Source organism: Euleptes europaea, chromosome 5 (assembly GCF_029931775.1).
Source record: "Euleptes europaea isolate rEulEur1 chromosome 5, rEulEur1.hap1, whole genome shotgun sequence".
NCBI classification, from domain to species: domain Eukaryota; kingdom Metazoa; phylum Chordata; class Lepidosauria; order Squamata; family Sphaerodactylidae; genus Euleptes; species Euleptes europaea.
Genome location: NC_079316.1, coordinates 62,944,974 through 62,969,673, shown reverse-complemented (window position 1 = coordinate 62,969,673; position 24,700 = coordinate 62,944,974). Strand labels below are relative to the sequence as shown.

At 42.3% G+C, this 24,700-nt stretch overlaps 1 protein-coding gene across 1 annotated transcript in view; it reads right to left on the bottom strand.

Moving 5' to 3' along the window:
• Positions 1-24,700, bottom strand: part of TRUB1 (TruB pseudouridine synthase family member 1) — a 52,523-nt gene that overhangs the window by 9,433 nt on the left and 18,390 nt on the right. Inside the window, exons 4-6 of the mRNA XM_056850460.1 lie at positions 12,300-12,381; positions 7,448-7,520; positions 5,378-5,517 (exon numbers count right to left, since the gene is read on the bottom strand). Of these exons, the coding sequence (XP_056706438.1) occupies positions 5,378-5,517; positions 7,448-7,520; positions 12,300-12,381 (295 nt within the window). The remainder of the gene's footprint in view (positions 1-5,377; positions 5,518-7,447; positions 7,521-12,299; positions 12,382-24,700) is intronic.

The window sequence follows — 24,700 nt, the reverse complement described above, 5'->3', positions numbered from 1 at the left end:
CAATGTTTTATAGCTGTTCTTCCAGTCACTCCCACAACCACCCTATGAAAAAGAGTTAATGGTCATCAGCTTGGGTAATGCTGCCCTTTCATCATACTATGAAAGAGGGAACAGAATTACTAGAGGCTCATATTTATTTATACATTTTTAGCCCACCTGTCTCTGAAACTGGACTTCAGGAAGCTAATAGATTTCACTCCTTATGGGTATTAGCACTGTCTGAGTACCAGGATAGAGGATCAGTAGATATCTCACTTCAGTTTGCTATAACCTCTGTGAAACATGGGGTATGGTGTTTTGCCATGTATACTGTGTGTTTTATTTCTATGTTTTAACATGGAGTTTAAATGTATGTTGATGTGATCTAAAATGCAGGCCTATAGAGTAAGAAAGGGGGGGATGGATGGGTGAGTGTTAGTCTCACCTCTGTTAGTCTCTTGCCATGAAAACCGCAAAAAGGGGTCGCCATAAGTTGGCTGTGACTTGATGGCACCTTACACACATTTTAGAGTAAAGGATACTCTTTTACCTCAGAGCCCCCTCCATGTGCTGACCGTTCTGTCAATCAACCATATACAACTAAGCCATCCTGTTCTTTGGGCCCAACTAAGAATTCTAAGGCAAGACCTTTGTTGGTAGAAAAAAACAAGGAATGCAAGGAGGCAGCATAACACACATCACCTCACAACACTATAGAGAGATGCCTTTACAGAAGTCACACATTGAAGAAGTCTCTCAAGGAAAAGAGTGAAAATGTTACAGGTGCTGGCTTTAGTAGTGGGGTATCAACTTCAGGGAATATTGATTTGAGAGGATATTGTTCAGCGGAGAGCAAACAGAGAATTTCAAAAGGGTGGAATAGACATCTGAGGAAAGAAATGGACAGAAAATTTACAGATAGGTTGGAAGAACATAGTCACAAGAAATTGAGAAATGGCAGTTTCTGGGAATGGAGAAAGACACTCTAATAGAAAAGCGTGTAGAGTTGGGAATGCCTCGTGAAATATACTCTGTAGAGGCAACAAGGGTGTATCTAATAGAGCATCAGACATTGGGAATTGGTAAAGTAGGAACTTTGGCAAGTTCTGGGGTATCTTCTACATCGCCAGAGTACGCACAGGTTCAGAAAGAGGAGGATAGATTAAGAGCTCTGGAATGAAAAGAGAAAATTAAAGTGGAAGCAGCGCAACTTAGACTTGAGGAAATAAGAATTAGAGCTGAAGAAATCAGAGTTTGAGAGGGAGCAGCAGATAAAAACTGAAACAGAAAAACTTAGATTTGAGGCAGAGAAATTACATTTTGAGAGGAATAAGCTGAAATATGAAGATGTGTGGCATCATAATAGGGATAACGCATAAGGATAGTATTTTGTCTGTGTTAGGGAAAGATCCCCAGATGTTCTTGGCTACTTTTGAGAAAGCTGCCCAAAATTGGAATATTCCTACCATACCATTCATGAAATATCCACCCAGGGGGAGCTGGTAGAAATTTATAAAAGTTTTCCCTCAGACAAACCAGTAAAATATGAAGATTTTAAACTGGCAGTGTACAACAGGTTCAAGCTAGGGCCTTATCACTTTAGAAAAAGATTCAGAAATTTACAACCCCAGCTTGGGAAATCGTAGGCAGCCTTTGGGGCAAAACTGCGAGATCTTTTTGACAAGTGGATTACCTCAGCCAGAGTAGACACAGCAGAAAAAGTGTGTGATCTCATGATACTGGACCAATTCTTATTCCCAGCTCCTCTCCATCATCAAAATTCTTGTCAAGGACAAGGTACCTCAGAATGTCGCATGAGCAGCAGAGTGGGCAGACAATCTGATGGCTAATAGGGAGGGGTATGACAACAGAATAATAAAATCCAAAAGAGAAAAGAAAAATAGGGCTACACCAAGCAATGAGCCAGCAAATAAAAAAAAAAAAATTAAAAAAGATGCCAGGTGGCAGCTTTATTGTAATGTAAAGTCCTTATTATTCTTATTCTTATTACTATTATTATTATTTATTAGGTTTATACCCCGCCCTCCCCGGCACCACCAGAGGGATCATCTTTACCTCAGCCGCTACGGGAACCCATACGGTCCCATATGGATTCCAAAGACAGAGACACTGAGAAATCGTATGGTATTCAAATCAGCAGTGTACATTTGGATACAGAATTTTGGGAAAAGGTACAATTGAATAGAGAAAATACACTAGCCATTATGGACACTGGCTCTTCAATTACCCTGATCAGAGCAGACGCTGTGAAACCAGAGGATATAATCCCTACCAGTACATGCTTTTGAAAGGGATTAGAGGAAAACTAGGAGACGTTCCTGTCACCCAAATAAGAGTGGGTTGGAGGGGAAAAGGATTGAGAAGAACATATCAATTATTGCAGTGTTGTACAGGGATTTGCTAAATCCAGATTGATTTGGAATAACTTGCAGTCTGACAGATCTGATAGAGGATATGAACTATAAACTGGTGGTTAGACAATTTCAAGCATTCCCGGACAAAGCCAATTGTTTAGATCCTTTCCGATCTGGTATCAGGCCTACTTATGGGACTGAGAAGGCCTTGGTCACCCTCCTGGATGACCTGAGTTGGGAAACAGACAGAGGGAATGTGACTCTGTTGATTCTCCTAGACCTCTCAGCAGCTTTCAATACCATCATAAGAACATAAGAAAGGCCCTGCTGGATCAGACCAAGGCCCATCAAGTCCAGCAGTCTGTTCACACAGTGGCCAACCAGGTGCCTTTAGGAAACCACAAACAAGACGAGTGCAGCAGCACCATCCTGCCTGTGTTCCACCGCACCCAAAATAATAGGCATGCTCCTCTGATACTAAAGAGAATAGATATGCAGCATGACCAGTATCCATTCTAACTAATGTATCCATCGATCATGGTATTCTTGAGGACTGCCTTTCTGTGCTCAGAGGCACTATTTTATGGTAGTTCCGATTCTACCTGTAGGGTAGTTTTTGGGTGGTACTAGGGCACTGTTGCTCAGCTTCTTGGCATCTGCCCCCTAGGCTTTTCAAACTGCTGGGTGAAGTCATCTGGTGGTGTAGGGCCCCACAAGGCTCCATCTACTGCCCTATGCTTTTCGATATCTACATGAAGCCACTGAGTGAGGTCCTTTGGAAATGGGCTGGGTTGTTACCAATATGCAGATGACAACCAGCTCTATCTCACATTACCAGAAGATCCTAGGGAGGCTATGGAAACCATGCACAGGTGCCTGGAGGCAGCTTTGGAATGGATGAGGGCTAACAAACTGAAACTTAATCCCGACAAAACGAAGGTGCTACTGGTGGAGGGAAGGTCTGACCCAGGAAATGGGTTATCCCCTGTTCTGGATGGGGTTGCATTCACCCCTAAAGGAGCAGGTTCATAACTTGAGGGTGCTCCTGGACACAGGACTCCAGTTGTATAAACAGGTGGCAGGAGGGGCCAGGACTACCTTTCAGCAGTTTTGGCTGGTGAACCAGCTGCAGCCCTTCCTGGACAGAAAAGATCTGGCCACTGTGGTTGAATGCCCTGGTTAACATCTACGTGGGGCTTCCCCTGAAGACTGTCTGGTAACTATAGTTGGTACCGTATACTGTAGCCAGAGTGTTAACTAGAGTGAGTCCTAGGGACCATATCAATCTAGTCCTGGCTCACCTACAGGCACAATTCAAAGTGCTGGTATTGATCTTTAAAGCTCTGCATAGTTTGAGACGAGCATACCTGAAGGACCACCTACTCCCTCATGTACCTACCCAACCTCTTCCGGGGCTTTGCTTTGAGTACCCCTGCCTTCTGAGATTAGGTGGGTAGCAACCTGAGAGACAGCCTTCTTGGTTGTAGCACCAAAACTTTGGAACTCTCTCCCCCGAGACTTGCCTGCCCCCTTCTGTTGTCATCTTCTGCCAGTGGGTAAAGGCTTTTTTGTTTCGTCTGGTGTTCCCCCAGTGATCCTGCCCTCATGCCCTGTTTTTGTTGTTTGGGTGTAGGTATATTTTATTGATTGTATATGTATTTTAATTTGGTTTTAATTGTTTTAAATGATGTGTTTTTGATTGGTTTTAATTGTTTTTAAGATGTGTTTTCATTATGTATGTTTTTAACCTGTTAGCCACTTTGGTAGGCCTGATGAAAGGGGGGTATAAATTCTGTACATAAACAAACAAATTGAATTTGTATATTTTTGAAAACGAGAACACTATGTAAGCACACGGGCCGCCTAAACTCCTGGACTGGACCTGGCAACCCGCTATGCAGGCACTTGACTACTGTTCCAGCCGCGCGCCTGCTCCAAACGCTACTGGGCGGTCGCTGCGCGCGCCGTTTCAAACAGACACGGCCGCTCCTGCGAGCTCCGTGCAGCCAGCAGCTTGGAAACAAGCAAGGGCAACCTCCAGCGAACCGGAGTAACTCCATGTTCTTGTGCAAAGCCTGTTTCAGCCGCAGCCATGTGGTGGAAAGCAGTCAGTCACGTAGTCAGTGCCAACACCTCCCTCTCCCATTGCAACATCAGCAGCTTAATGGACAATCAGCAGCGATCCTGATATCAGATGAGTCGTTCTTCCTGTTATGCAGCAGCAATCCCTGGACGTTTGCAGAGAACGCACCCATTGTTCCAGAACGTTAATCACTTCAGCAGAAATCTCCCGGTTCCTCCCAGGTTGCAAAAGCCATTGGAATTAGAATAGATTTCCAAATTCTCACTACCCCACCCCGGTAGCCACAGATTAATCCTTTTGTCACCTTTTGTCACCTGGGAACCTAGGAGGGGTAAATCCCCTCTCCCCGCCCCCAGAAAAACAGTATATCTGGGGTGCCCCTAGCCCATTATGTCACCTTAGGTCTTTCCTGGCACCTTCGCCGTTACTCTGTCGGTTTGGGTTTTGCGCAGCCTGACCACGCTCCCTCCCGCCTTGCTGGCCAAGTCTACAGGAACCCCTTGTCCCTGCCTTTGCTATTGATTTCTCTGTCTTAGTCTACGTGAATTTGGACAACATCTCGTCTAGAAGGTAAATATCATCCCACCAACGATTCCTGCCACATTGGCATCTGTGCTTGTACTCCTCTCTTTGAATTTCTTAGATTTCCTTGTGTGTGTATGCAACACTGATTTGATTGAAAAACAACATAAACACTTTTAATTTGGAATCCATTGTCTATATCTTTATTCAGGGTCTCATTAAACGGATTCTGGTATAGCTGAGTGCATCCCGCTTTATAAATACATAGTTACTGATTGCTTAAGCTAATTTCCCCATATTACAGAGCAATTCGGCTAACAACTATATAGTTCAATTGAATACAAACCCACATCAGAATAAAAGAAACAGTGAAAATATCTGATCAAAGACATCCAACATCTAACACTTTTGACCTTACCAAGCGTGAAAAAGGGTGGCGTGAAGTTTCTGAGAGAAAGACTGTACACTATAACCGGCCTGGCAGGCTTTGCTTCCACAGCTTCTCCTTTTTTAACCAGTGTTGACAACCTCTGTCCATCCTTCTTCAGGGCAGAATAACTGAACAGAAAGAATTCAAGTGGGTATTAAAAAATTAATGAGAACACAAGCCTGAAATGCTTTAAAAATAATTAATGTACTGTAGGAGACCATTTCAGTCCTTCAAATATTTCCAAATATAGTAAATGTAATTGAGATCTATACTGGCCAAAGGAAAAGCATGATAGAGAAGCTAGATGATAAATATAAAAAGTACATATGACAATTTACAGCTGAATGTGTAGGTTTTGCAGAGAAACCAGAAGGACAACATAACTCGAACTATGCTAGAATACTCCCCTACCCCCACTTATGAGGAAATCAATGGCTCACTTTGTAACATGAGGTGAAGTCTTATCGCAGCAGTGCTAGCTGGCTCTGAGACTGTATTCAATTATCACCAGGGGCCTTGAATGATATAAAAAGTTACTAGACTGGAATACCTATCCAACATTCTCAACTTCCATTTGCATTAATTCAGGCCTGACAACTCAAACTGCAAGACCCTGCTTCTGCTGAAGGGGAGGTAGATCCACGGTGGCTGGGAGCAACGCAGCCACACCGCCTCCACAGAGGCTTCCCGGTCGCCGAAAAAAAACAGTTTAAAAGTTTTAAAAGAGATTTAAAGAAAATGGTTCCATTGAAAACAGCAAAGCTACGCCACCAAAAAAGGTGGCGCAGTAACACCGCTGCGAGAGGGGGTATTCCTGGGGCAAAAGGGGTTAGGAAGCTGCCTAAAGGCAGCTCTGCCCCCACAACACCCCTCCACGCCCTTCTGGGAATTCCCTGCTGGCATGGCTGCGCTGGCGGCAGGGGAAAGAGTGGCTTCATGGCTCCAGCATTTTTGCCCCCGGGAAGGTGTAAGAATCTATTTAACTTCCTTACGGTTATGCTGGGACCTACTGGGGTGGGGTGTTGGCATCTATGAGCAACTTTCCACCACATAGTCATTAGGGATTCCAACTGATCCTGTGTAGCAAGACTTGCCCTCCTATTTAGAGGGTTTAAGTGCAAGGGGAAAAGACAATGTCTGTGCTTGGACAGAAATCTTTGAAAGCCAATCAGCTTAACTTCCTTGCCATGGTTGAGCAACTATATCAGAGGCAAGTATAGGACATAGTGGGCAGAAAGTAGACAGGGGTCTACTGCTGGACCACCGGCCAATTTTTCTGGAGGACCACTCAGCACCTGCCTGCCGCTGAGATTCTTACAAAGAATCTTGACCTAGGTAGACCTTGTTCTGACCCAGCAAAGCACTTCTTAGGTGCTTGAGCAAAACTGTGTACTTAACATCACTTAACACAGTCATTCCTTATTTGGTAAGAGATCTTACCTCCTTCCTTGAGGAATGTTGCACACTTTGTCAGACTGGGGATTCTAGTAAACAGAAGTGTACACTTACGAAACTGAAGTATTTCATTCCTGAAGGAAGACACCTAACAGGTTCCCCATCTCCTCTATTAGCTGCACACGGTTCCATAACAGGATGGGCATCCACTTAGAAGACCAAATGACATATGCACCATTTTTCTGCCAAGCACATCCTGCTTCTTGACTTTGGGAAATCAATTTATAAGTTGGGCTGTGTCCAGTTTTCCTCCAATATGCACTGTCAACTTCACTGATAATGCCGTCTACTTATGGTGTACATAAGCTTCATGAACATTTGGCAGTGCCATTTGACTCTGCTTTATATATCAAGCTCAAGATAAAAAAGTTTACCTTTGTGGTGACTTGAACGCCTGACATAAGTTAACAAGTAAAAAGAGCCATTCGCATGCTGTCCAGATTGATGTCACATTCTGTTGTGAAGCTATGAAGTTAATAAACTCTTTAAGCCTGCCTTATCTTGTCAGTACATTACGGTAAAAAGGACACTTTCAATTGCCAGTAAAGTGAGCGTTTTGCCACTAGGCTTTTCAAGGTTACATAGAGCACTGAAGAAACTTACAGTGGAGGAACTTGCATGATGCTCCCTGTGAACTTCTGCAAAATATTTTCAAGATCTTCTTCTGTTACCTGATCTGACAAAAGGCAAAGACAACCATACACACACTTCAGTACTGATTATTCATATTTCAATTGACATACTCTGGGCATTTCATAAATATAGAAAAAAAATCTACTGCCCTTTTGGATTGTATATAATTCACACACACACACACACACACAAACCTTTGTATGATGAAAATACAGGGGAAATATCAGAGAAAATGGCAAACCTTTCTTGCCGTGAAACCCCTACAGGGTCAGCTGTGACTAGATGGCAAAAAACAAACAAAAAAAACAAAACAGTATCTCACATTTTGATAGTTACAAATCAAGCACAAAAAACTCAAAACAGGTAGACTTTCCCCACTTTTTCATGATCCATGGGGATACTGAAGTGGGAAAAGTCTACCTGCTTTGATATTTTTACGAACTCCAGATGCTATAATCATGGAACAGAGAGCAGGAAACCCAAGTGTCTTTTTCTTCCTGTTTCTCTGCTTCTCAGTCTGGTAGGAAATCAAATTTCCCATCCTCCCCCATTAAACAAATGCATGAGATCTAAACGTAGGAGAATCTGAACATTCTACTTCAAACTAGACCAACATCAGTGAAACTGTTAAAAGATATTGCAGATAACTAATCTGCATCAAATGCTCTTGAGCATGTTCCTATGTGGATCAAAGAAAACTCTTGATTTTAAAAAAATACAGAAAACCCTTGGATTCAAAATTATGTATGTATATAAGCTGGGAGATAAATATAAAACTCACTCCAACACAAACAGTCCATTTACACGATATGGCTCCCCCGTTGCTTCCAGTCTAATGTGCATTCATTTCTATTCCATAACCTACGCACTGTTTAAAAAAACAACTTCATCTTTCACATTGTGACATATGCTAATGTAGGTTGATCTACTCCTCTCCCAAAACAAGGATGCATAGTGTGGAGGAGGAAAGCATAAGGGACCACTTATTAATAATCGAAACACTTTCAACCTGGGAGAGATTAAAGGGAAGTTTTCAAGATCACACGAAATGCCCCAATCATCTAGATCCAGATTAAGTTTCTTGTGCATGCAGCAGTGCCTTTGAATCATTAGCCACCAGCAAAATAATAATATAAATCCTATCTCTGTAATGTACACCCGTGTGTCAAGAGGCTGCCCAAAGAACCAAACGTGCCAAAGACAATTTTCTTCCAACTTGACAGGAAGTCTCCCAAGGACCCATTTCTGGCTGGTGCTTTGGATTACTTCCTAAACAGAGTTTCAAAGACAGGGTGCCCAAATGTTCTGTTCATACAGTGCCTAAACCAAAATGAGTGATTTAAATGTGACAATTTAGCCATCATATTACAATCAAAAGGTGGTAAGATTTAATAACTGTTCTTCACGTATTAAGCTGAACAATTCCCAGCATCCACACTGCCTCGCTCTAGTAAATCCCTGATGGATTCTTGCTGAAGAACACACAACATGACTGTCTTTTTCTTATGCTTTAATCCTTGCTCTTTACTTCCTCGCAGCTCTTACAGCTCTCTTCCTGAACAGATGGCTCTCACGATACAGATAAGAGGTTATTTCTTGAAAAGAAAACATTTCATCTCCTCTGTTGTATTGGAAGGAAACAGCTTTAATATCTCACTTTATACAAATAGAACACTTGGAATCTTGATGGCAGATGCTGCCACTGTGCCCAGCAGAGATCTAAATGAACTGTCATTAATGATAATGGAAAGGAGAAGAGGCGAAAGCAAACATTGGGTGTTATGCGATTTCTTATTCTTCCAAGAACACTTTCAGAAGTTACTTGGAAGGAGAGCTGCAAGTTTTGCCCTTCTGATGTAAGATGTGAAACCAAATTTATGCATGGAAAGCGCTCAGCAGTAGGGGATCTGCTTGTACGTCGAAGGTCCCGGCATCAGGTTAAAAGAAAAGATCAGGGAGTAGGTGATATGAAAGACTTCTACAGAAAGACTTTGTCATTCAAAGCAGATAGCACTGCTCTAGCTAGACCAAACAATCTGATCCCATATGAACCAGATTCATGTATTTATGCCTGAACTTATCTAACACACAAAGCAGCTTTCAAGCTAGTTTGTTTCACAGTACACATAACTTCACTGCCTGCAATACTACAGATTAGCAGCAGAGAACATAGGCACTGTCTGGCATTTTTAGTTTAAAAAAATAACCTTGTGGCACCCTTAAAAACTAATGTTTTATTATAGCACACGTTTTTGCAGACTAGAGCCCACCTCAGTAGATGTATGTCTATCCTTCTGAAATCTGTTACTATTTTAGGTGCTTAACTACATCACCACTGTGACGCAAACCTGGCCACCGGATTACATCAGGTTAAAAAGAAGCAACCTTTTGTTAGGACTAAAACTATTCACTTTGGTTCAGAAATCTTTCCTTAAGCTAAATGTACGCTTTAGGCCTGATAGTAAGATTTCCCCACTTGCTACTCTTCATTCCAGTGGAAGCAAAAATGAGGGGTGGGTAGGGTGGCAAATGACTTCACAAAGTTCTATGAATTCAGACCAGAACCAACAGGTTTAAATTAAATCTAAAGAGTTTCTGTCCAGACATTGGCTGTTACCGCACTAGGTATTCCCAGCGATGTATCAAGAGTTTGGAAATGTTATAAAAAACATCGCTTTAAAAAGGTTTTTGGATACTACGGCTAAAAAATGGTTGGAAGACGTCTTCACAGCTAAAGGGGCCAAACAAAGTGTGAACAGTATTTTTTATAACAGTTTCAAACTCTTAATACATCGGTAGGATTACATAGAAAGTGCGAACAGTATTTTTTATAACAGTTTCAAACTCTTAATACATCGCTGGGAATACCTAGTGCAGTAACCCCCATTAGGAAGAATTTTCTAACAGTTAGAGCGGTTCCTCAGTGGAATAGGCTTCCTCAGGAGGTGGTAAGCTCTCCTTTCCTGGAGGCTTTTTAAGCAGAGGCTAGATGGCCATCTGTCAGCAATGCTGATTCTATAACCTTAGGCAGATCATGAGAGGGAGGGCATCTTGGCCATCTTCTGCGCATGGAGTAGGGTTCACTGGGGGGTGGGGGAAGTAGTTGTGAATTTCCTGCATTGTGAAGGGGGTTGGATTAGATGGCCCTGGTGGTGCCTTTCCAACTCTGATTCTATGGTAAAAACTATAGAGATCGGGGAATTCCATGAGCATTGTGACGTCACTTCCAGTTACAACAGAAAGTGATGTCACTCCCTCCCACTTTTTTGCTCCCGCTGGAGTGAAGAGCCCACCTGGCAACCCTAACAAGACACAATTTCCCATACAAAGGTCACTTTCACGTTGGGTATTCTGCTTGCATGAAACAGCCCTCCATGTGTATCTACACAAGAAGCTTCAGCTGGCAGGACTTTCCCAGAAGGTAGAGCTGCCTTTGGGCAGCTTCCCCAGCCCTTTCACCCCAGGAATGCCACTTTGAGTGGTGGAAGGCTGCGCAACCTTTTTCGGGGCAGTTTCCCACTTTTAATTTCAAATTTTACTTAAAGGATTTTTATGCCTCCGCGGCAGCCAGGAAGCCTCAGAGGAGATGGCGGAGCTGTGCTGCTCCCCGCTGCTGCAGATCCACTACCCCCCTTCAGGATTGGGCTGTAAGTGTTTGACATTCTGAGTATTGCTGCTTTCCATTAAAGAATGCACGGGTGATTTTGTACCTAAGCATCATCTGGTAAACCTAGTAACAAACACAGACAGAAAGATTAGCTAACTTTGAAGGCACTGAAATGGAATCAAAATGGAGTTGGATTTTTGAGCACTAAACAAAGGTGATATAAGCTATAAGGGTATTAACAATACAGTCTTGATAGGCATGGCAAAATAGAGACAAAATGTGAAGAGAGAGCACAAAAATGAAACAGGAGAAAAGAAAAATCCACAGAGAGCTTCTTTATCACCACAAGGTAACAGAAGATAATTTATTGCTGCTACCTGTTACTGGCTGTTATAAATATAGAGGACTGTATAGTAGTTGCTAGGAGACAAGCTATCTATAGCTCTCTTCTTTTAAGTAGTGAAGGAATTAATGGAAGTAGTACTAAGTTCCCCTCCCAATTAGCTGCACATTACTTCTGAAAAGCACAGAAGAGATGCATCTTGCAGAAGCAAGGCAAGACACAAAGCATTTCAACCATTCAAAGGACTCTTCCTCAGTTTTCAGATAAGTGTGTTTATTTAGCTGTCGGTCTGCAACTTAGAGAATTCTGAAGGGATAGAATCCACAGAGAAAGGAAGCACTTAAAAGATGGAGAAAGAACTGGGAACACTCCTCTTTGTGTTCTGAACCTCATAATCAGTAAGTGATATCATCTCCTGCATACATGCAACAAAAGGGAAAAATATACCATTAGTCGAAGGTACAATAAGCCACTATGGATGATGTGAGTGTATGCTAGCAGGGCAAGAAGCCTCCCATTCCCTTATGAATATCCTTTCACAATCAATCATCACTAATGTCCACAACAGGGACATCATCTTATGGACTGTTCATTTCTGTTGTCCGCCTTGATATTAGTTTCTTACTAATCTGAAGACCAATTATGATGCTAGGCTTGGTATCTAGGAATCCAGGGTTGTATATGAATTTGTAAATGAGAGACTACTTCTCCCATCTCCAAGATCAATAGAACTTAGTTGGTCGAACTGATGGTATCACTTCAAAACCAAACTAGGAATCTGACCTTGACACCATCTTTACTTCAATAAGTTCCAAACAAAGCATGGAAGTCAAATATTTATTTATTTACAAAAAGATTAGCTTGTTGCTTACGGTAAGGTTTTTCTTCTGTTACTTTTCCTGAAGAATCAAATGTATCAGTTGCCTTTCCCAGCTGCCCAATGGCTATATATTTCTATGAGAAAGAGGGGGAATCATTAATTTAAGATGTAAAAGAACAAAACAGAAGCTTAATAAAAATACTAGCCATAATTTTGAAGTGACACTATTCTTACAAGACACACAGATGCAGCATGAGGATGAACCATGAAATCTAGTGTACCTCCTCTTTTTGACTTAGGATACTCAAAAAACAATATTAATTGCCTCTTTTTTAAAAGGTGCAGACATGTAGGATGTTAATGTTAGAATATTTTAATGAAATAAAAATTTTGATTTAAAGTGGAAATGTACTCCATCAGCTTCCATGAGCCTGTCATGAAGAAGAATTGCAAAATGCTGGGAAAAGAAAGAAAGCTTGGAAAGAAAGGGAAATGGCTTCAATCATCTCTGTAAATGCTGTCACCCTCTAGGGAGGAAAAAAAAGGAAACTGTACACTTACCAATACAGACAAGAAAAAGTGGATGAATATTATCTCTAAATTGAAACTGAAAAATAGGGATTTCAATCAGTCTGAGCACCGTTTGCTACACTGCTTTTTTTAACCAAGCTATGTGTTGGAGGTTGAAGTCATACAAAAAGATTTTACCGAGATGTTTCTTTTCTCTATTTGGCATAAATGGGAAAGGGGCTGTGCCTCAGTGAGAGAGCTCCTGCTTTGCATACAAGTAGGTCCCAGGGTTAACCTCAGCATCTCCAGCAAAAAAGAAAAGAAAAGATCAGGTAGTAGATGATGTGAAAGACTCAAGACACTGGATAGCCACTGCCAGTCAGAGCAGACAATAACGACCTTGACAGGCAAATGATCTGACTCAGTATAAGACAGCCTTGTGTGTTCAAAAATCTAAAGCCTATCTTGTGCCTCTTCATATATTCATATTTGGGGAGGGGCTGTGGCTCAGTGGTAGAGCATCTGCTTGGCATGCAGAATGTCCCAGGTTCAACCCCCGGCACCTCCAGTTAAAGGGACTAGGCAAGTAGGTGACGTGAAAGACCTCTGCCTGAGACCCTGGACCAGTCAGAGTAGACAGTACTGACTTTGATGGACCAAGGGTCTGATTCAGTATAAGGCAGCTTCATGTGTTCATCCCTAAAGCTTGAAGAGAACACACAAACAAGACTTCCTGTTCATTTACGTCATTTATATCCTGCCTTTCCTGCTGAGGGTCAAGGTGGATTACATAAAATTAAAAAATTCCAACAGCCAGCATAGGACATCCAATAAACAATGCAATAGGACTAGGACTGTGTGCGTGTATTAAGTGCCATCAAGTCGCTTCCAGAGTTAGAAAGCAATGCAAACAAAAAGTTGCCAGGAGTACAACATACCACTATGCGGAAAATGAATTAAAGACAGAAGACAATGTAGTAAGAGCTTCATCAGAAAAAGGCCTCTTCAAGTCAGACTTACTGCTGACGTTTCATTTCCCTTTGTAACTGTTTTAAAAAACTCGTTTCCTCACAGCTCCATTGATATCCCTTGCTGTCCTGGCTTTTCTTGCTTCTTTCTGAAACCGGGTTTTCTCCAATCTTTTTTCCTGAAAACGCCTTGACTGCATTGTTTTGCTTTGTCTGTAATGCCTGTCCCATTTCTCAAGGCTCCACACACCTCACTCTTTTGTTGTACACAGTGGATGGTGCACTTTTAAAAAAACTGCATGCTAGCGATATATCAAAACAGTGATATACCATGCATGCACTAAATGAACCAGAAATGGTCAATCAGAACATCTGCTGCTTCAGAAAAACTGTGCACTTTATAAGGGTGCTTTGAAGGACCTCCACAATAAACTTCCACATCAACATCACCTTAGTCTTGACAGCAGCCATGATCATAGATCTGCTGTATTTTTTAGCTACTGTATATAATTCAAAAAGGGAGCAAAGGACTTAACAGCCAATGAAAACAACCAGCTGCAGAAAAGCAGCTAACCAATCAAATGCTAGACATGTATGCAAGGTACAATACAGAGGTAGGCTTTGGGGCGGTGACTGATTAAGGGAGACAGTGCATGCGCAAATGGACTGTATTCAACACAGGACACCATCGCAAAAACACAAGCACACACACAAAAGGGGAAAATGCCAAAAAACGGAACAGTCTGTAAGGAAGGTAGGACGCACACACAGGGAAAGTTCACATAAAAATCAGCAGTGTGGAATCACCATTCCGAACGTGTTGCGATTGGAGGTTCCCCAGAGGGGAGGAAAACACCAATCAACACTGCTGGAACATAAGAATATATCCTTAGTGGAAATAGCATGCATCGAGAGGAAGGGGGACTGAGTGGGTTGGAACCTGCTATCACAGAGGGGGCAGGGGGAGGCAGATCCATTGTGTTCGTTCCTGCTCACCCTCTACGCGTGTGATTTCCATTGCCTGGGATGTATCTGAAGAGGGTGAGAGGGTACATGCATGCTTTGGTTTACGTTTGATTGTTTCACTAAACAGGTATTTGAGATTAGACAGACTTCCGTAACAATGAATGGAAAAAATAAAGAACTGTACAACTGAGGAAGCAGAACCCAAATTAACGCAAATTCATACTATTCTTGTATGTAAGAGCAAGGGCTGCTTTCTTCATGTTAGAAAGTCATACGTACATCGTGGAAAACCAGACAAATTAATAATGAGCCAGAGCACATGTTGCAGTTGCCACTGAGATGCTGCCAAGCACTGTCTCCCACCCAAATATCTGATCCTCACCCCATTCTCTATAATGCTCCCGAGACCTAATTTGATCATTGTATTGATCATTGTACTGATTATTGTATCGATACTGTCTGCTCAGTTAGTACATTTTTATACCACCTATATCTTCTGAAGAGCTTAAGGCAGCAAACATGGTTCCTCCCCCTTCCATTTTATCCTAACCAAACCTATGCAGGTATGTTAGGCTAAGGGAGGGTCACTAGTGCAATGTTATCCAGTAAATTTCATAACTAGCAAGGCTTTGACTCTGGATCTTCCCAAGCATAGGCCACCACCATTCACTACCGCAACACCACTGGCCTTCATGCTCCCTCTAACTGTCACCAGTAACATGGAGAAGTTGTCACAAACTCAAAAAACAGTGGCAGACCACATTGCCATCACTCCTATGTGGCACAGAGTAAGTGGGGTTCAGTAAAAAGAGGAGCTGTTTTCGGTGGTCTCCTAACAGGGACTGTAGTGGGGGCTCTGGCTCTTCTGCGCCTAAGATACTCCATATTAGTTGTGGTATGCTACAGGGTATGCCAAAGCTAATGGGTTTCCATTACAAAGAATGAGCATCCATTTTATTCGACTTCACAATGACAAAAGACCCTGGGCAGAATGCCAGGCGTACCACTTACCAGCATAACTGATGGGGATGAGCCATGAAAAACATGCTTCCCCCCTTGAATTGCTAATGATATCAATTTCAGAGGGAAAAGGGCCAAACTCCTGACCCCCTAAATTATTACCTGTTTAAAAGCTTTTAGAAACCACGAAAGAGAAATGTCTGAAGGGAGGGCAACAGACGATCTGTTTCCAAGATATACGTAACTATATGTGATGGGCCCTGCTGGCAACTGTCTTGCACATCTTGCATAGGAAGTGGCATGGCATAAAGTTTGGTTGTCACCTGAATCAGAGAGAATGGGATGGTAAGAGGAAGCGCATACTTCTGAGTTTCACAGATCTATTGCTGTAGGAGCCGAAGCCTCACACAAGCCTTCCATTATTATTGGGGATCCAAGTCTGGTACACACAACGACACAGAACTTGAGTCACCAGCATCCCTAGCTCTCACTAGTCGGATGGAGAAAAGCAATGGTGATAGAGAAGCAAGAGCACAGATGACCTGAACCACCTCCCTGTTCAGGACTAAGGCCTGTCAAGGCTCAGAAGAGTGAGGCCCTGGATGGTACACTGGCCCCTGGAAACATTGCAGAGGCTCACAATCAGCCTCACAAGGGTGATACGATAAAACCCACATAATATTTCCTAAGCTTCTTACAAGAAGTCCGGGTTACAGTTAGGGTTACCAACTTATAGGTGGGGCCTGGAAACCTCCTGGAATTGAAACTGATCTCCATACAGAGATAAGTTCCCCTGGAGAAGATGGTTGCTTTGGATGGTGGACACTTCGGAATTTACTCTGCTGAGGTCCATCCCTGCCGTAAAATCCCATCCTCCTCAGGCTCTACTCCCAAATTTCCAGGACTTTCCCAATTCAGAACTGGCAACCCTAAGTATAGTGGTATTTTAATAATGGTAACAGAAGTGAATTGGTAAGGCCTTGTAAGCATGGAGTGCCGCTGTTGCCATACTGCCTCTCATTTGATTTATATTTCTGACACACATTACATCTTAAGGACAGGACACTCTCCTCTACATAAGTTGGCCACATAAATAGGTTTCTGGTCATTTCCATGACAGAGGGCAGAGCGGGACCACACCTAATCTCATCAAACCTACTGAGGATGGCAGCTTCAGAGAGAAAACGAGCCCTGCCCTGCATCCAGCTATGTGATAATTAATCTAGGCCTCTCAGCACTTCGCCACAGAAGTTATCTTCCCATATTAGCACTCTGCCATAGAAAGAACTATGGACATATTAGCATTCACCACTAAAAAGGTTTTTAGATCCAAATGATCTCATCTGGATGGCTAAGTTAATATTTAATATAAAAAAGATAAAGGTCCCCTGTGCAAGCATTGGGTCATTCTTGACCCATGGGTTGATGTCACATCCTGACATTTTCTAGGCAGACTTTGTTTACAGGGTGGTTTGCCAGTGCCTTCCCCATTCATCTTCCTTTTACCCCCAGCAAGCTGGGTACTCATTTTACCAACCTCGAAAGGATGGAAGGCTGAGTCAACCTTGAGCCGGCTACCTGAAACCATCTTCCGTCAGGATCGAACTCAGGTCATGAGCAGAGCTTGGGACTGCAATACTGCAGCTTACCACTCTGTGCCACGGGGCTCCTTCGTATTTAATATAAGCAAGATTAATTGGCTATGTGTTTTGAGGAAGCTTACAAGAAATCAAATGAAAGCTAATGAAGTAACCACATGACCCAAATGCACAAACAACCCACAAAGTTCCTTGGTGAGGCATTATTTTAGGGATACTGTTCACATGGTATACGGTCCAAGATATATATTAGCATCCTCTACAACACTGTAAGGTGTCAGAGAGGACACATCCTCAGTTATGTACTGCAGCTTCTTCAGACAGCTAAACACCTTGGGGTGGCCTCTGATTAACCAGGGCAGTATCAAATTAATACAATAAAACAAGAAGCAGAAAATATTCAATATCCTATTATGAAGAGACTCTACAATTCCAGAACTATTTATTTACAACCACACATCATCAGCTCTTACATGATGTGTGTCTTATTTAATCTTACAACAGCATTTCAAACTCTGAACCAGGAATACTACTGGATTTGATATTTTAAGGGACAGAGTCAAAACAAACCCTTCTCCCTACACATATAAGATAAATGAAAAGTAAGAACTCAATAAAGGAATTAATTATTTAGCCTCAATTACACCATCAGATCAAGGATATCTAAAAACAAAACAAAACATCATCTGTTTTTCCATTATGTGAGTCATCCAATAAATCAGACCCAACGGGCAAAAAATCTCAGGGGCAGGAGAATGCTATAGATGACAGAGCAAATTTAACATCAGAGTTAATGAACAGTCAACATGATGTCTTCATTCAGCGAAACATTATATCTCTCTTCCAGAATAATTTTTCTCCACAGAGAAAAAGCTGACTTTGTACTAACTCTGCACTAAAAATTTTTTTACTGCTAGATGCTGTAATTGTTCTGTCACTACTGAAGAACTATCGGATCTTTACCCTACAAGCTGTTGGATTGTTTGACCCTGTATATCCGCCTCTACTTTGAGACTGAACTCACATGGGGGATCAGACTATCAAGACGAGAGGGTGGGAGAAGAGTCTGCAATGGGTGACTTCATAGACCAAAGAGGTTCCCATACAGCACTGGAAAACAGTGACTGGGTAAAGACTTATGACTTACGGAACTAGAACCATTCAGCCTAGCTGTTCTATCTTGCTAAAGTTTGCTATTCCCAGAGTTTTACTGTAGATAGCATGCTACTATTGCAAAAGTGTTTTCACACTGTAAGAACCAGCACTGGATCAGAATCTATTCATTCTTACTCTCGCTACTTGCATCCGAATGCACGTTAGAGAACGAAAATCTGTTCATTGAAGCTCTAATCCCTAGACATTACAGATAGAACAGGGATAATTTTTGCTGGGGAAGTCATTTTTGCAGCGTCTGTCTCATCTGTAGTACCTACAACAGATCTAAGAAATTTAGAATCATAAAACTTTGGGTCTAGGGCTGATATATTGTAGTCTACCAGAAATTGGCCAGTAGCCCATTGCTAAGGGTCATGGACTAGAGCAGAGGTTCCCAAACTTTTTGAGTTATGGAGCACATTTCAGGAGAGAAATTTGTCATGGAGCACTAATTTTCACCTAGCACCTATATACTAAACCGAATGACAGTAGTCTTTTTCTTTCCAATCTCTTCATGGAGCACTAAGAGATGTTTTGTGGTGCACCAAGTTCTCCACGGAGCACAATTTGGGAAGCTCTGGAGTAGAGTATGGACTCCTCCTTGTCAGGCGAGGAGGCTGAAAACCCTGAGGAGGAAGCTGTTGGGCACCTAACCCTGTCGTAGAAGGAGGCAAACTGAAATACCTCCAGGAGCCTTCTTTAGTGGTGCAGGAGGAGCCCCAAGACTCTGAGTCAGCCCACTCACCCTGAGAAACAGTGCTGGCTTCTGACTTCAACTTGGATCCTGAAGCTTCCACCCCAGGGCCTGCTGCTGATCCAGAAGTCTCTCCCTGACCAACTCCTCAAATCTCTTAAAAGCCCTGAACCACCACAGCCCCACGGCAGTACCTGCCGCCAGGTGCAACACCTTTAAGCACTGGCAGGCTGAACCATTCATGCAGGATGGTCTGTTGCATCAGCTGGGCGTAGCTGTCCAGCCGCATGCCAGAATTGATCCTGCTCTGCATGGTTGGGGCCAGAATCTACAGCTGGCTCCTGCTACCTCCGCCTGCAGGAACGAAATGAGTACACACTGGCAAAGAACTCGCCCCTGCCCTTTAACCCCTCCATTGTTGCCACTTCTGCCCCCAGCCCTCTTGTAGTACGTTTCTCCACGGCCCGGGTGGGAAAGGGTTAACACAGTTTCTTGGGCGGTCCTAGCAGCTCCATAACTAATGACTCTTCTGCAAGGGGGGAAAGGTTCTGCCTTGAATAGAGTCTATTCAAGGGGGCAGATCGCCAGTCTTAGATCCTTCTGAGCTAGAGATCTGCCAGGACCCATGAAGGGCCAGATCAAATGATTTCGCGGGCCTTATACGGCCCCCAGGCCTGACATTCCCCACCCCTGGTCTAAGCTGATCTTGGTATGGTTCAGCATGCCACACGTTTAATACAATGTGCACTGTCAGGATAATTTCCTATAGATTAATTATACCTTACAGACTCTGAGTGTATATTCTTTCTTCATAAAGTTAAATCACATTAGTGGACCATGGGGATTCTAGTTTAAAGATAACGAGAGAGAGAAATAACCCACACATCAGCCCGTGCCTGCTATCGATGATCTCAGTCTTCCTTAAGCACTCTTCTTGCACAACTCCCATTTTACTCCCATTAGTAGTACTGCCATTAGTAGTTTACTCCCATTAGTAGTACACAAGTGATCCCAGTTTGTCCATATGTATAAAATAAATGGAACACTTCTTGCAATCTGTCTCTCCCCTAGAAAGCTGTATATCCTAACAAACAATTAATAGCACTTTGAGTGTGCAAGGATGCTTTATACCATCCCATCTGTTGTCCATTAAGGTACTATTTTTAGGATTGTCCTCACAGGTATGTTCATAATTTGATAACTGCAACTCTAAGAAATGGCTTTTATATGCAAAGGAGCCATCATCAATAAATTGCTACAGAAAGAGCCTTTACATCAACTGGTGATATCACAAACAACTATCTTCACTGAAGTCAGTTCAATTGCTGGCTATTAATTAATGGGGAATCAAGAGATGTACACATATTTGTGAAGCATCAGCAGTGGGAAGAATGACCAAGCATCCCCCAGATGCAGCATTTCTCCATCAATCAGTTGAAGGGACCTTAAAAATAGGAAACACAAATATACTAAAAAAGATGGCAAATTAAGCTTTGCAGACAGGAAAGCAGTAAGTCACCCTGCTTTAGTACCTTTGAGTCTGCATATGTTCAGCAAACCTAGTCTCCAATTTATTCAAATGCGTTCATAAAAACTCCAATTTAAAATTGTTTATTATTATTTGCAATAATTACTGGCACACTGCAGGTGTTTAATGGGTTCTAAGAACTGCTTTGCTCAGACAACAGTAAACCTTATTGCTAAAATTTGTTATCTTTGCCATGATTTAGCAATTCCATTATATACATGTTTGGCTAGAGTGCATGTAGTCAAACGTATTGCATGCAAAAGGACTACAAGCCACACATTGCTACTTTGATATTAAAAAAAATCTGCTCCAAGTAACACTATATGAAAACAGATGCAATCAAATGCATTACCAGATCTTCTCAGCAGATAAAGAGAACCATCTGCTGCCACAGAAATACTGCTTCATAAGTGTGTGTCCATTTAAATACATATCTTCTGAAGCACCTCTGGGAGACCAACAGGCTCCTGTTAGAAATCTAGGATTTGAGATTGTGTTTTCTTTTTTGGTATAACAATTCAAAACACAACAGAAGAGTCTTCTAGTCACTGAAAAAAGAAAAAAAAAACCTGAGTTTTCTACTGGTTTTAATTTTATTGCCTTTTATTTGTACTTCGAGTATCCCCTGGTTATTCCTTTAGATTATTCCTGTTTTCGGTTGCTGTTTTTGGTTCTTGCTTTTTGTTCCTTGTTGACGTAAGCTGCCTTGCACGTTAAGTATGCAAAAGACGGGGTATAACAATTGCCAACACAAACACAATCTTTATAAATTTTACAAGTTGTGTTTCTAAACTTCCATACGCCGAGGTTTTTGAAAAGTAAAATCCAGAAGGTTCTGTATTCATCAGATGTACAACACACACAGAAATGTGAGTCATTCACAGGAGTTTTATATCAGATTTCTCTGCCTCTGTGCAGCATCTGAAATACTATGCATATTTGAATATAAAACCTATGTGTACCAGGTGAAAGGGGGGGTACAGAATTAGGTGACTTGCTGCAAAAACATTTAAAATGATGTGCAGGAAAGGAGGCTGCAACAAGCCTACAATCAATAAACCTAGTGAGACCACTGCTCTAAAGGAAAACGATGCATTATCCCGCATAAGTCCCATTAGTAGCAAGTCTGTGTCAAAGTAGAATAGTGCAGTTCCGTTTCGGATGACAGACTAATTAAAATGGCATCCTTTGCCCATTTGGGGACTCCGGGAATTTAACTTACTATAAAGAAATTGAACTGTTCAAGACCATGGCTAGCTCAGCAAACTCCCTTGTTCCCTTGATCTCTTTTACTGCATAACCTCTGAGACCACTGAAAGCTCGGTTTTTATGTTATCCAGGCGACATTTCAATACAGGGCCTCTCTGGAGAGATGACAGCCTTTCAGATCAAATGTTCAGATCACCTACTGCCTAAATGAAAAATTGCAATTAACTCACGTAGTCAATTCTAATCTTCTGCAAGTCATTGACCTCCCTGGGAATTCAGGTAAACACACACACACTACATTCAGACCATGACTATTTTCCAAAACTAGATTTTCAACAAGATGGTGCACTGAAAATTGTGTGCACATTACTCATGATGGATTCATCATTCCCCAGAGAAAGCAGAAATCACTGTGGTTTGACCTACTTGAAGAAACTAAGCCTACCCTTGCATGGAAGAAGCCAAAACTGGATTATTTAGAATACAATTAAATGAAGCTGAATGAACAGCAGCCTGATATTAGAAGGCTAAGAATAGATATTGTCAATGCAGAGCCCACCAGTACTAGATGTTGTATTTCCTGATAGGGGCACCATGCAGATCTCAAATTGAGGACATATTAGCTATCAGACTAAGAACAGATACCACCAATAGCTTGGGGACAGGGTACTTGATGGACTGCTTCCTCCCATGTCTCCCCTGCCAATTTAAGATCCTCTTCCCAAACAGTGATGGTTTTCTTGGGGGGAGGGAGTTAATTGGATTAACCTCTAGTGCCGTAAATAGAATGTGATCTGATTTAGCACATTTATTTTGACTTCTATTTAGTAAAGAATGTTTTAGAAGTATTCCATGTTAATTTCATGTCCCATAGCAACAAATAGTTGATGTCCAAGCTGCAGAAATAGATGAATATGCACACACTGTGCTGCATTCCTGCACTGGTATGGAGAGCCTCTTTCCGGCCTCTAACAGCACCCCCGTCACTTAACCAATCAGTCTTCAAAAATGAAAGCTTTTCCATAGAAAAATTAAGCGCAGGAAATCTTTCCATCCCATCTCTCTGTTCCAAGCCTTGTTCGGTGTGCCCCTGCCAGCAGATATCCACCAGGGACAGGATGCTTTCAGTAATGGCACCTCACCTACAGTATACTGTCCCAGGATCCCCTGGCACCTTACTGTCCTTTAAGAGCCATTCCACATTTATCCAGGCTTTTAACTGAGAAGCTCCACCCTTTCCAGTTTTTATTGTCTGCTTCTAACCTGAGGACTGTTTTACATTTATTATTTTAGGCTGCTGGACTTTGTTTTATGCTATGTTGTTTTTATGGGTTGTTTTATGTTCCCCCCCCCCCCCGCCTTGGGTCAGTAATGACCCGGTGCTTGCACAGGGGACTACCTTTACCTGTACTACTTCTAATTCATTTGTTGCTGTTTTTTATTATTGTACTGCATTACTTTTACTTGGTCAGCTGCCTTGAACACGTCTCTACGATTTTCTAAATAAAATGTATCTATTTACTTCATTTGAAGCATACTTTCCTCACAGAAAAAACAAAGTAATGCCACGTATGATGATCTTAGGCATAAGGTAGAAAGGAGACCCAGAGCACCTTAACTAAAGAAGAACAAAATCACGTTGACTCAGTGGTAGGCCGTCATTCCCTATCTTGGGTTTCCCTGCCGTGAATTCCTCAAAGTATTCCCAAACCACAGATGCCTCTGCAGAGATAAACTGTATTCAGACTTTCAGGGATTTTCCTCCGTTGGAAATGGAAATCTTAATTTAAATTATTCCTAGCAATCATAAACGTAGGAGGACAGTTTTCAAAACGCCAAAATGTGATGCACTTAAGCCTCATGACTAAACCATGAGGAGTTTAAGAGCAAAGTTCCTGCTTGGACAACGTATGAAACGGTACTTACATAACCGGTGATTAAAATATGGTGCTTGCGGTCTCCACTTATTAGTCTCTCTCACTTAGTCAGTACATATATTTGAACAAGGATTAAAACTCGTCATGGTGCATAAATTGAGATCTCAATTAACCAGGAATGATTTCCTAAACAACCAAGGAACTGCCACTTTTAATCTCACACCAGAAATTTCATGCACAGTATCGAACAGGAAGTACGACATGTCCTCCAGCTGTGTTCGTGCAGATTACAATATGTTATGCCTTTCTTCCCCAACACATCATGCACATTAACTGTACTTTCTCCATATCCTGCACATTTATCGCTCCTGCCAACAGTTTGTGGGAAGCAGAAAGAGCCATTTAGCCAAGAATCGGAAGAAAAGGATCGTTTCTTTTCTTTATATTGTTTACATTTAACAGGGTAGCCAGATATCTTTGCTTGCTTTAACAGAATTCCATCCTAGACGTCACTGTGCCTGCTTCTATAGGAAGGTAATAGACCGGAAGCCCAATCGTAAGGGAGGGGTCGTTAGTTGATGGACAGGGACAGCGCTGCCTCACCACCTCCTGATAGGCTTCCAGGGCCATAAATAAAATTAAACACTTTTTTTAAAATCCCCATGAAACTCCCCCATTAAGTTTCACGGGGCTAGGCCACCTATTTTGCAGGGTAACTCGACACCTGCAAAATGGCACGTTCCGGGGGCGAAAGGGTTTTGGAAGCTGCCAAAAGGCAGCTCTGCTCCTGGAAACATTCTGGGAATGCCCCCTGGATGCCAGCATGAGCACTTGCGCCAGGAAAACACTACCAGGGAGGTAGCATTGGCGGACAAGGCTCATGCTGCTGCATCGCTCCCCAGAGCTGGAGTAAGTTGCCCTGTGCTGGCGTCTGTGCCACTTGGGACAGCGCAAGTGGCATGGATGCTGGCGTTGGGGGTTATGCCTG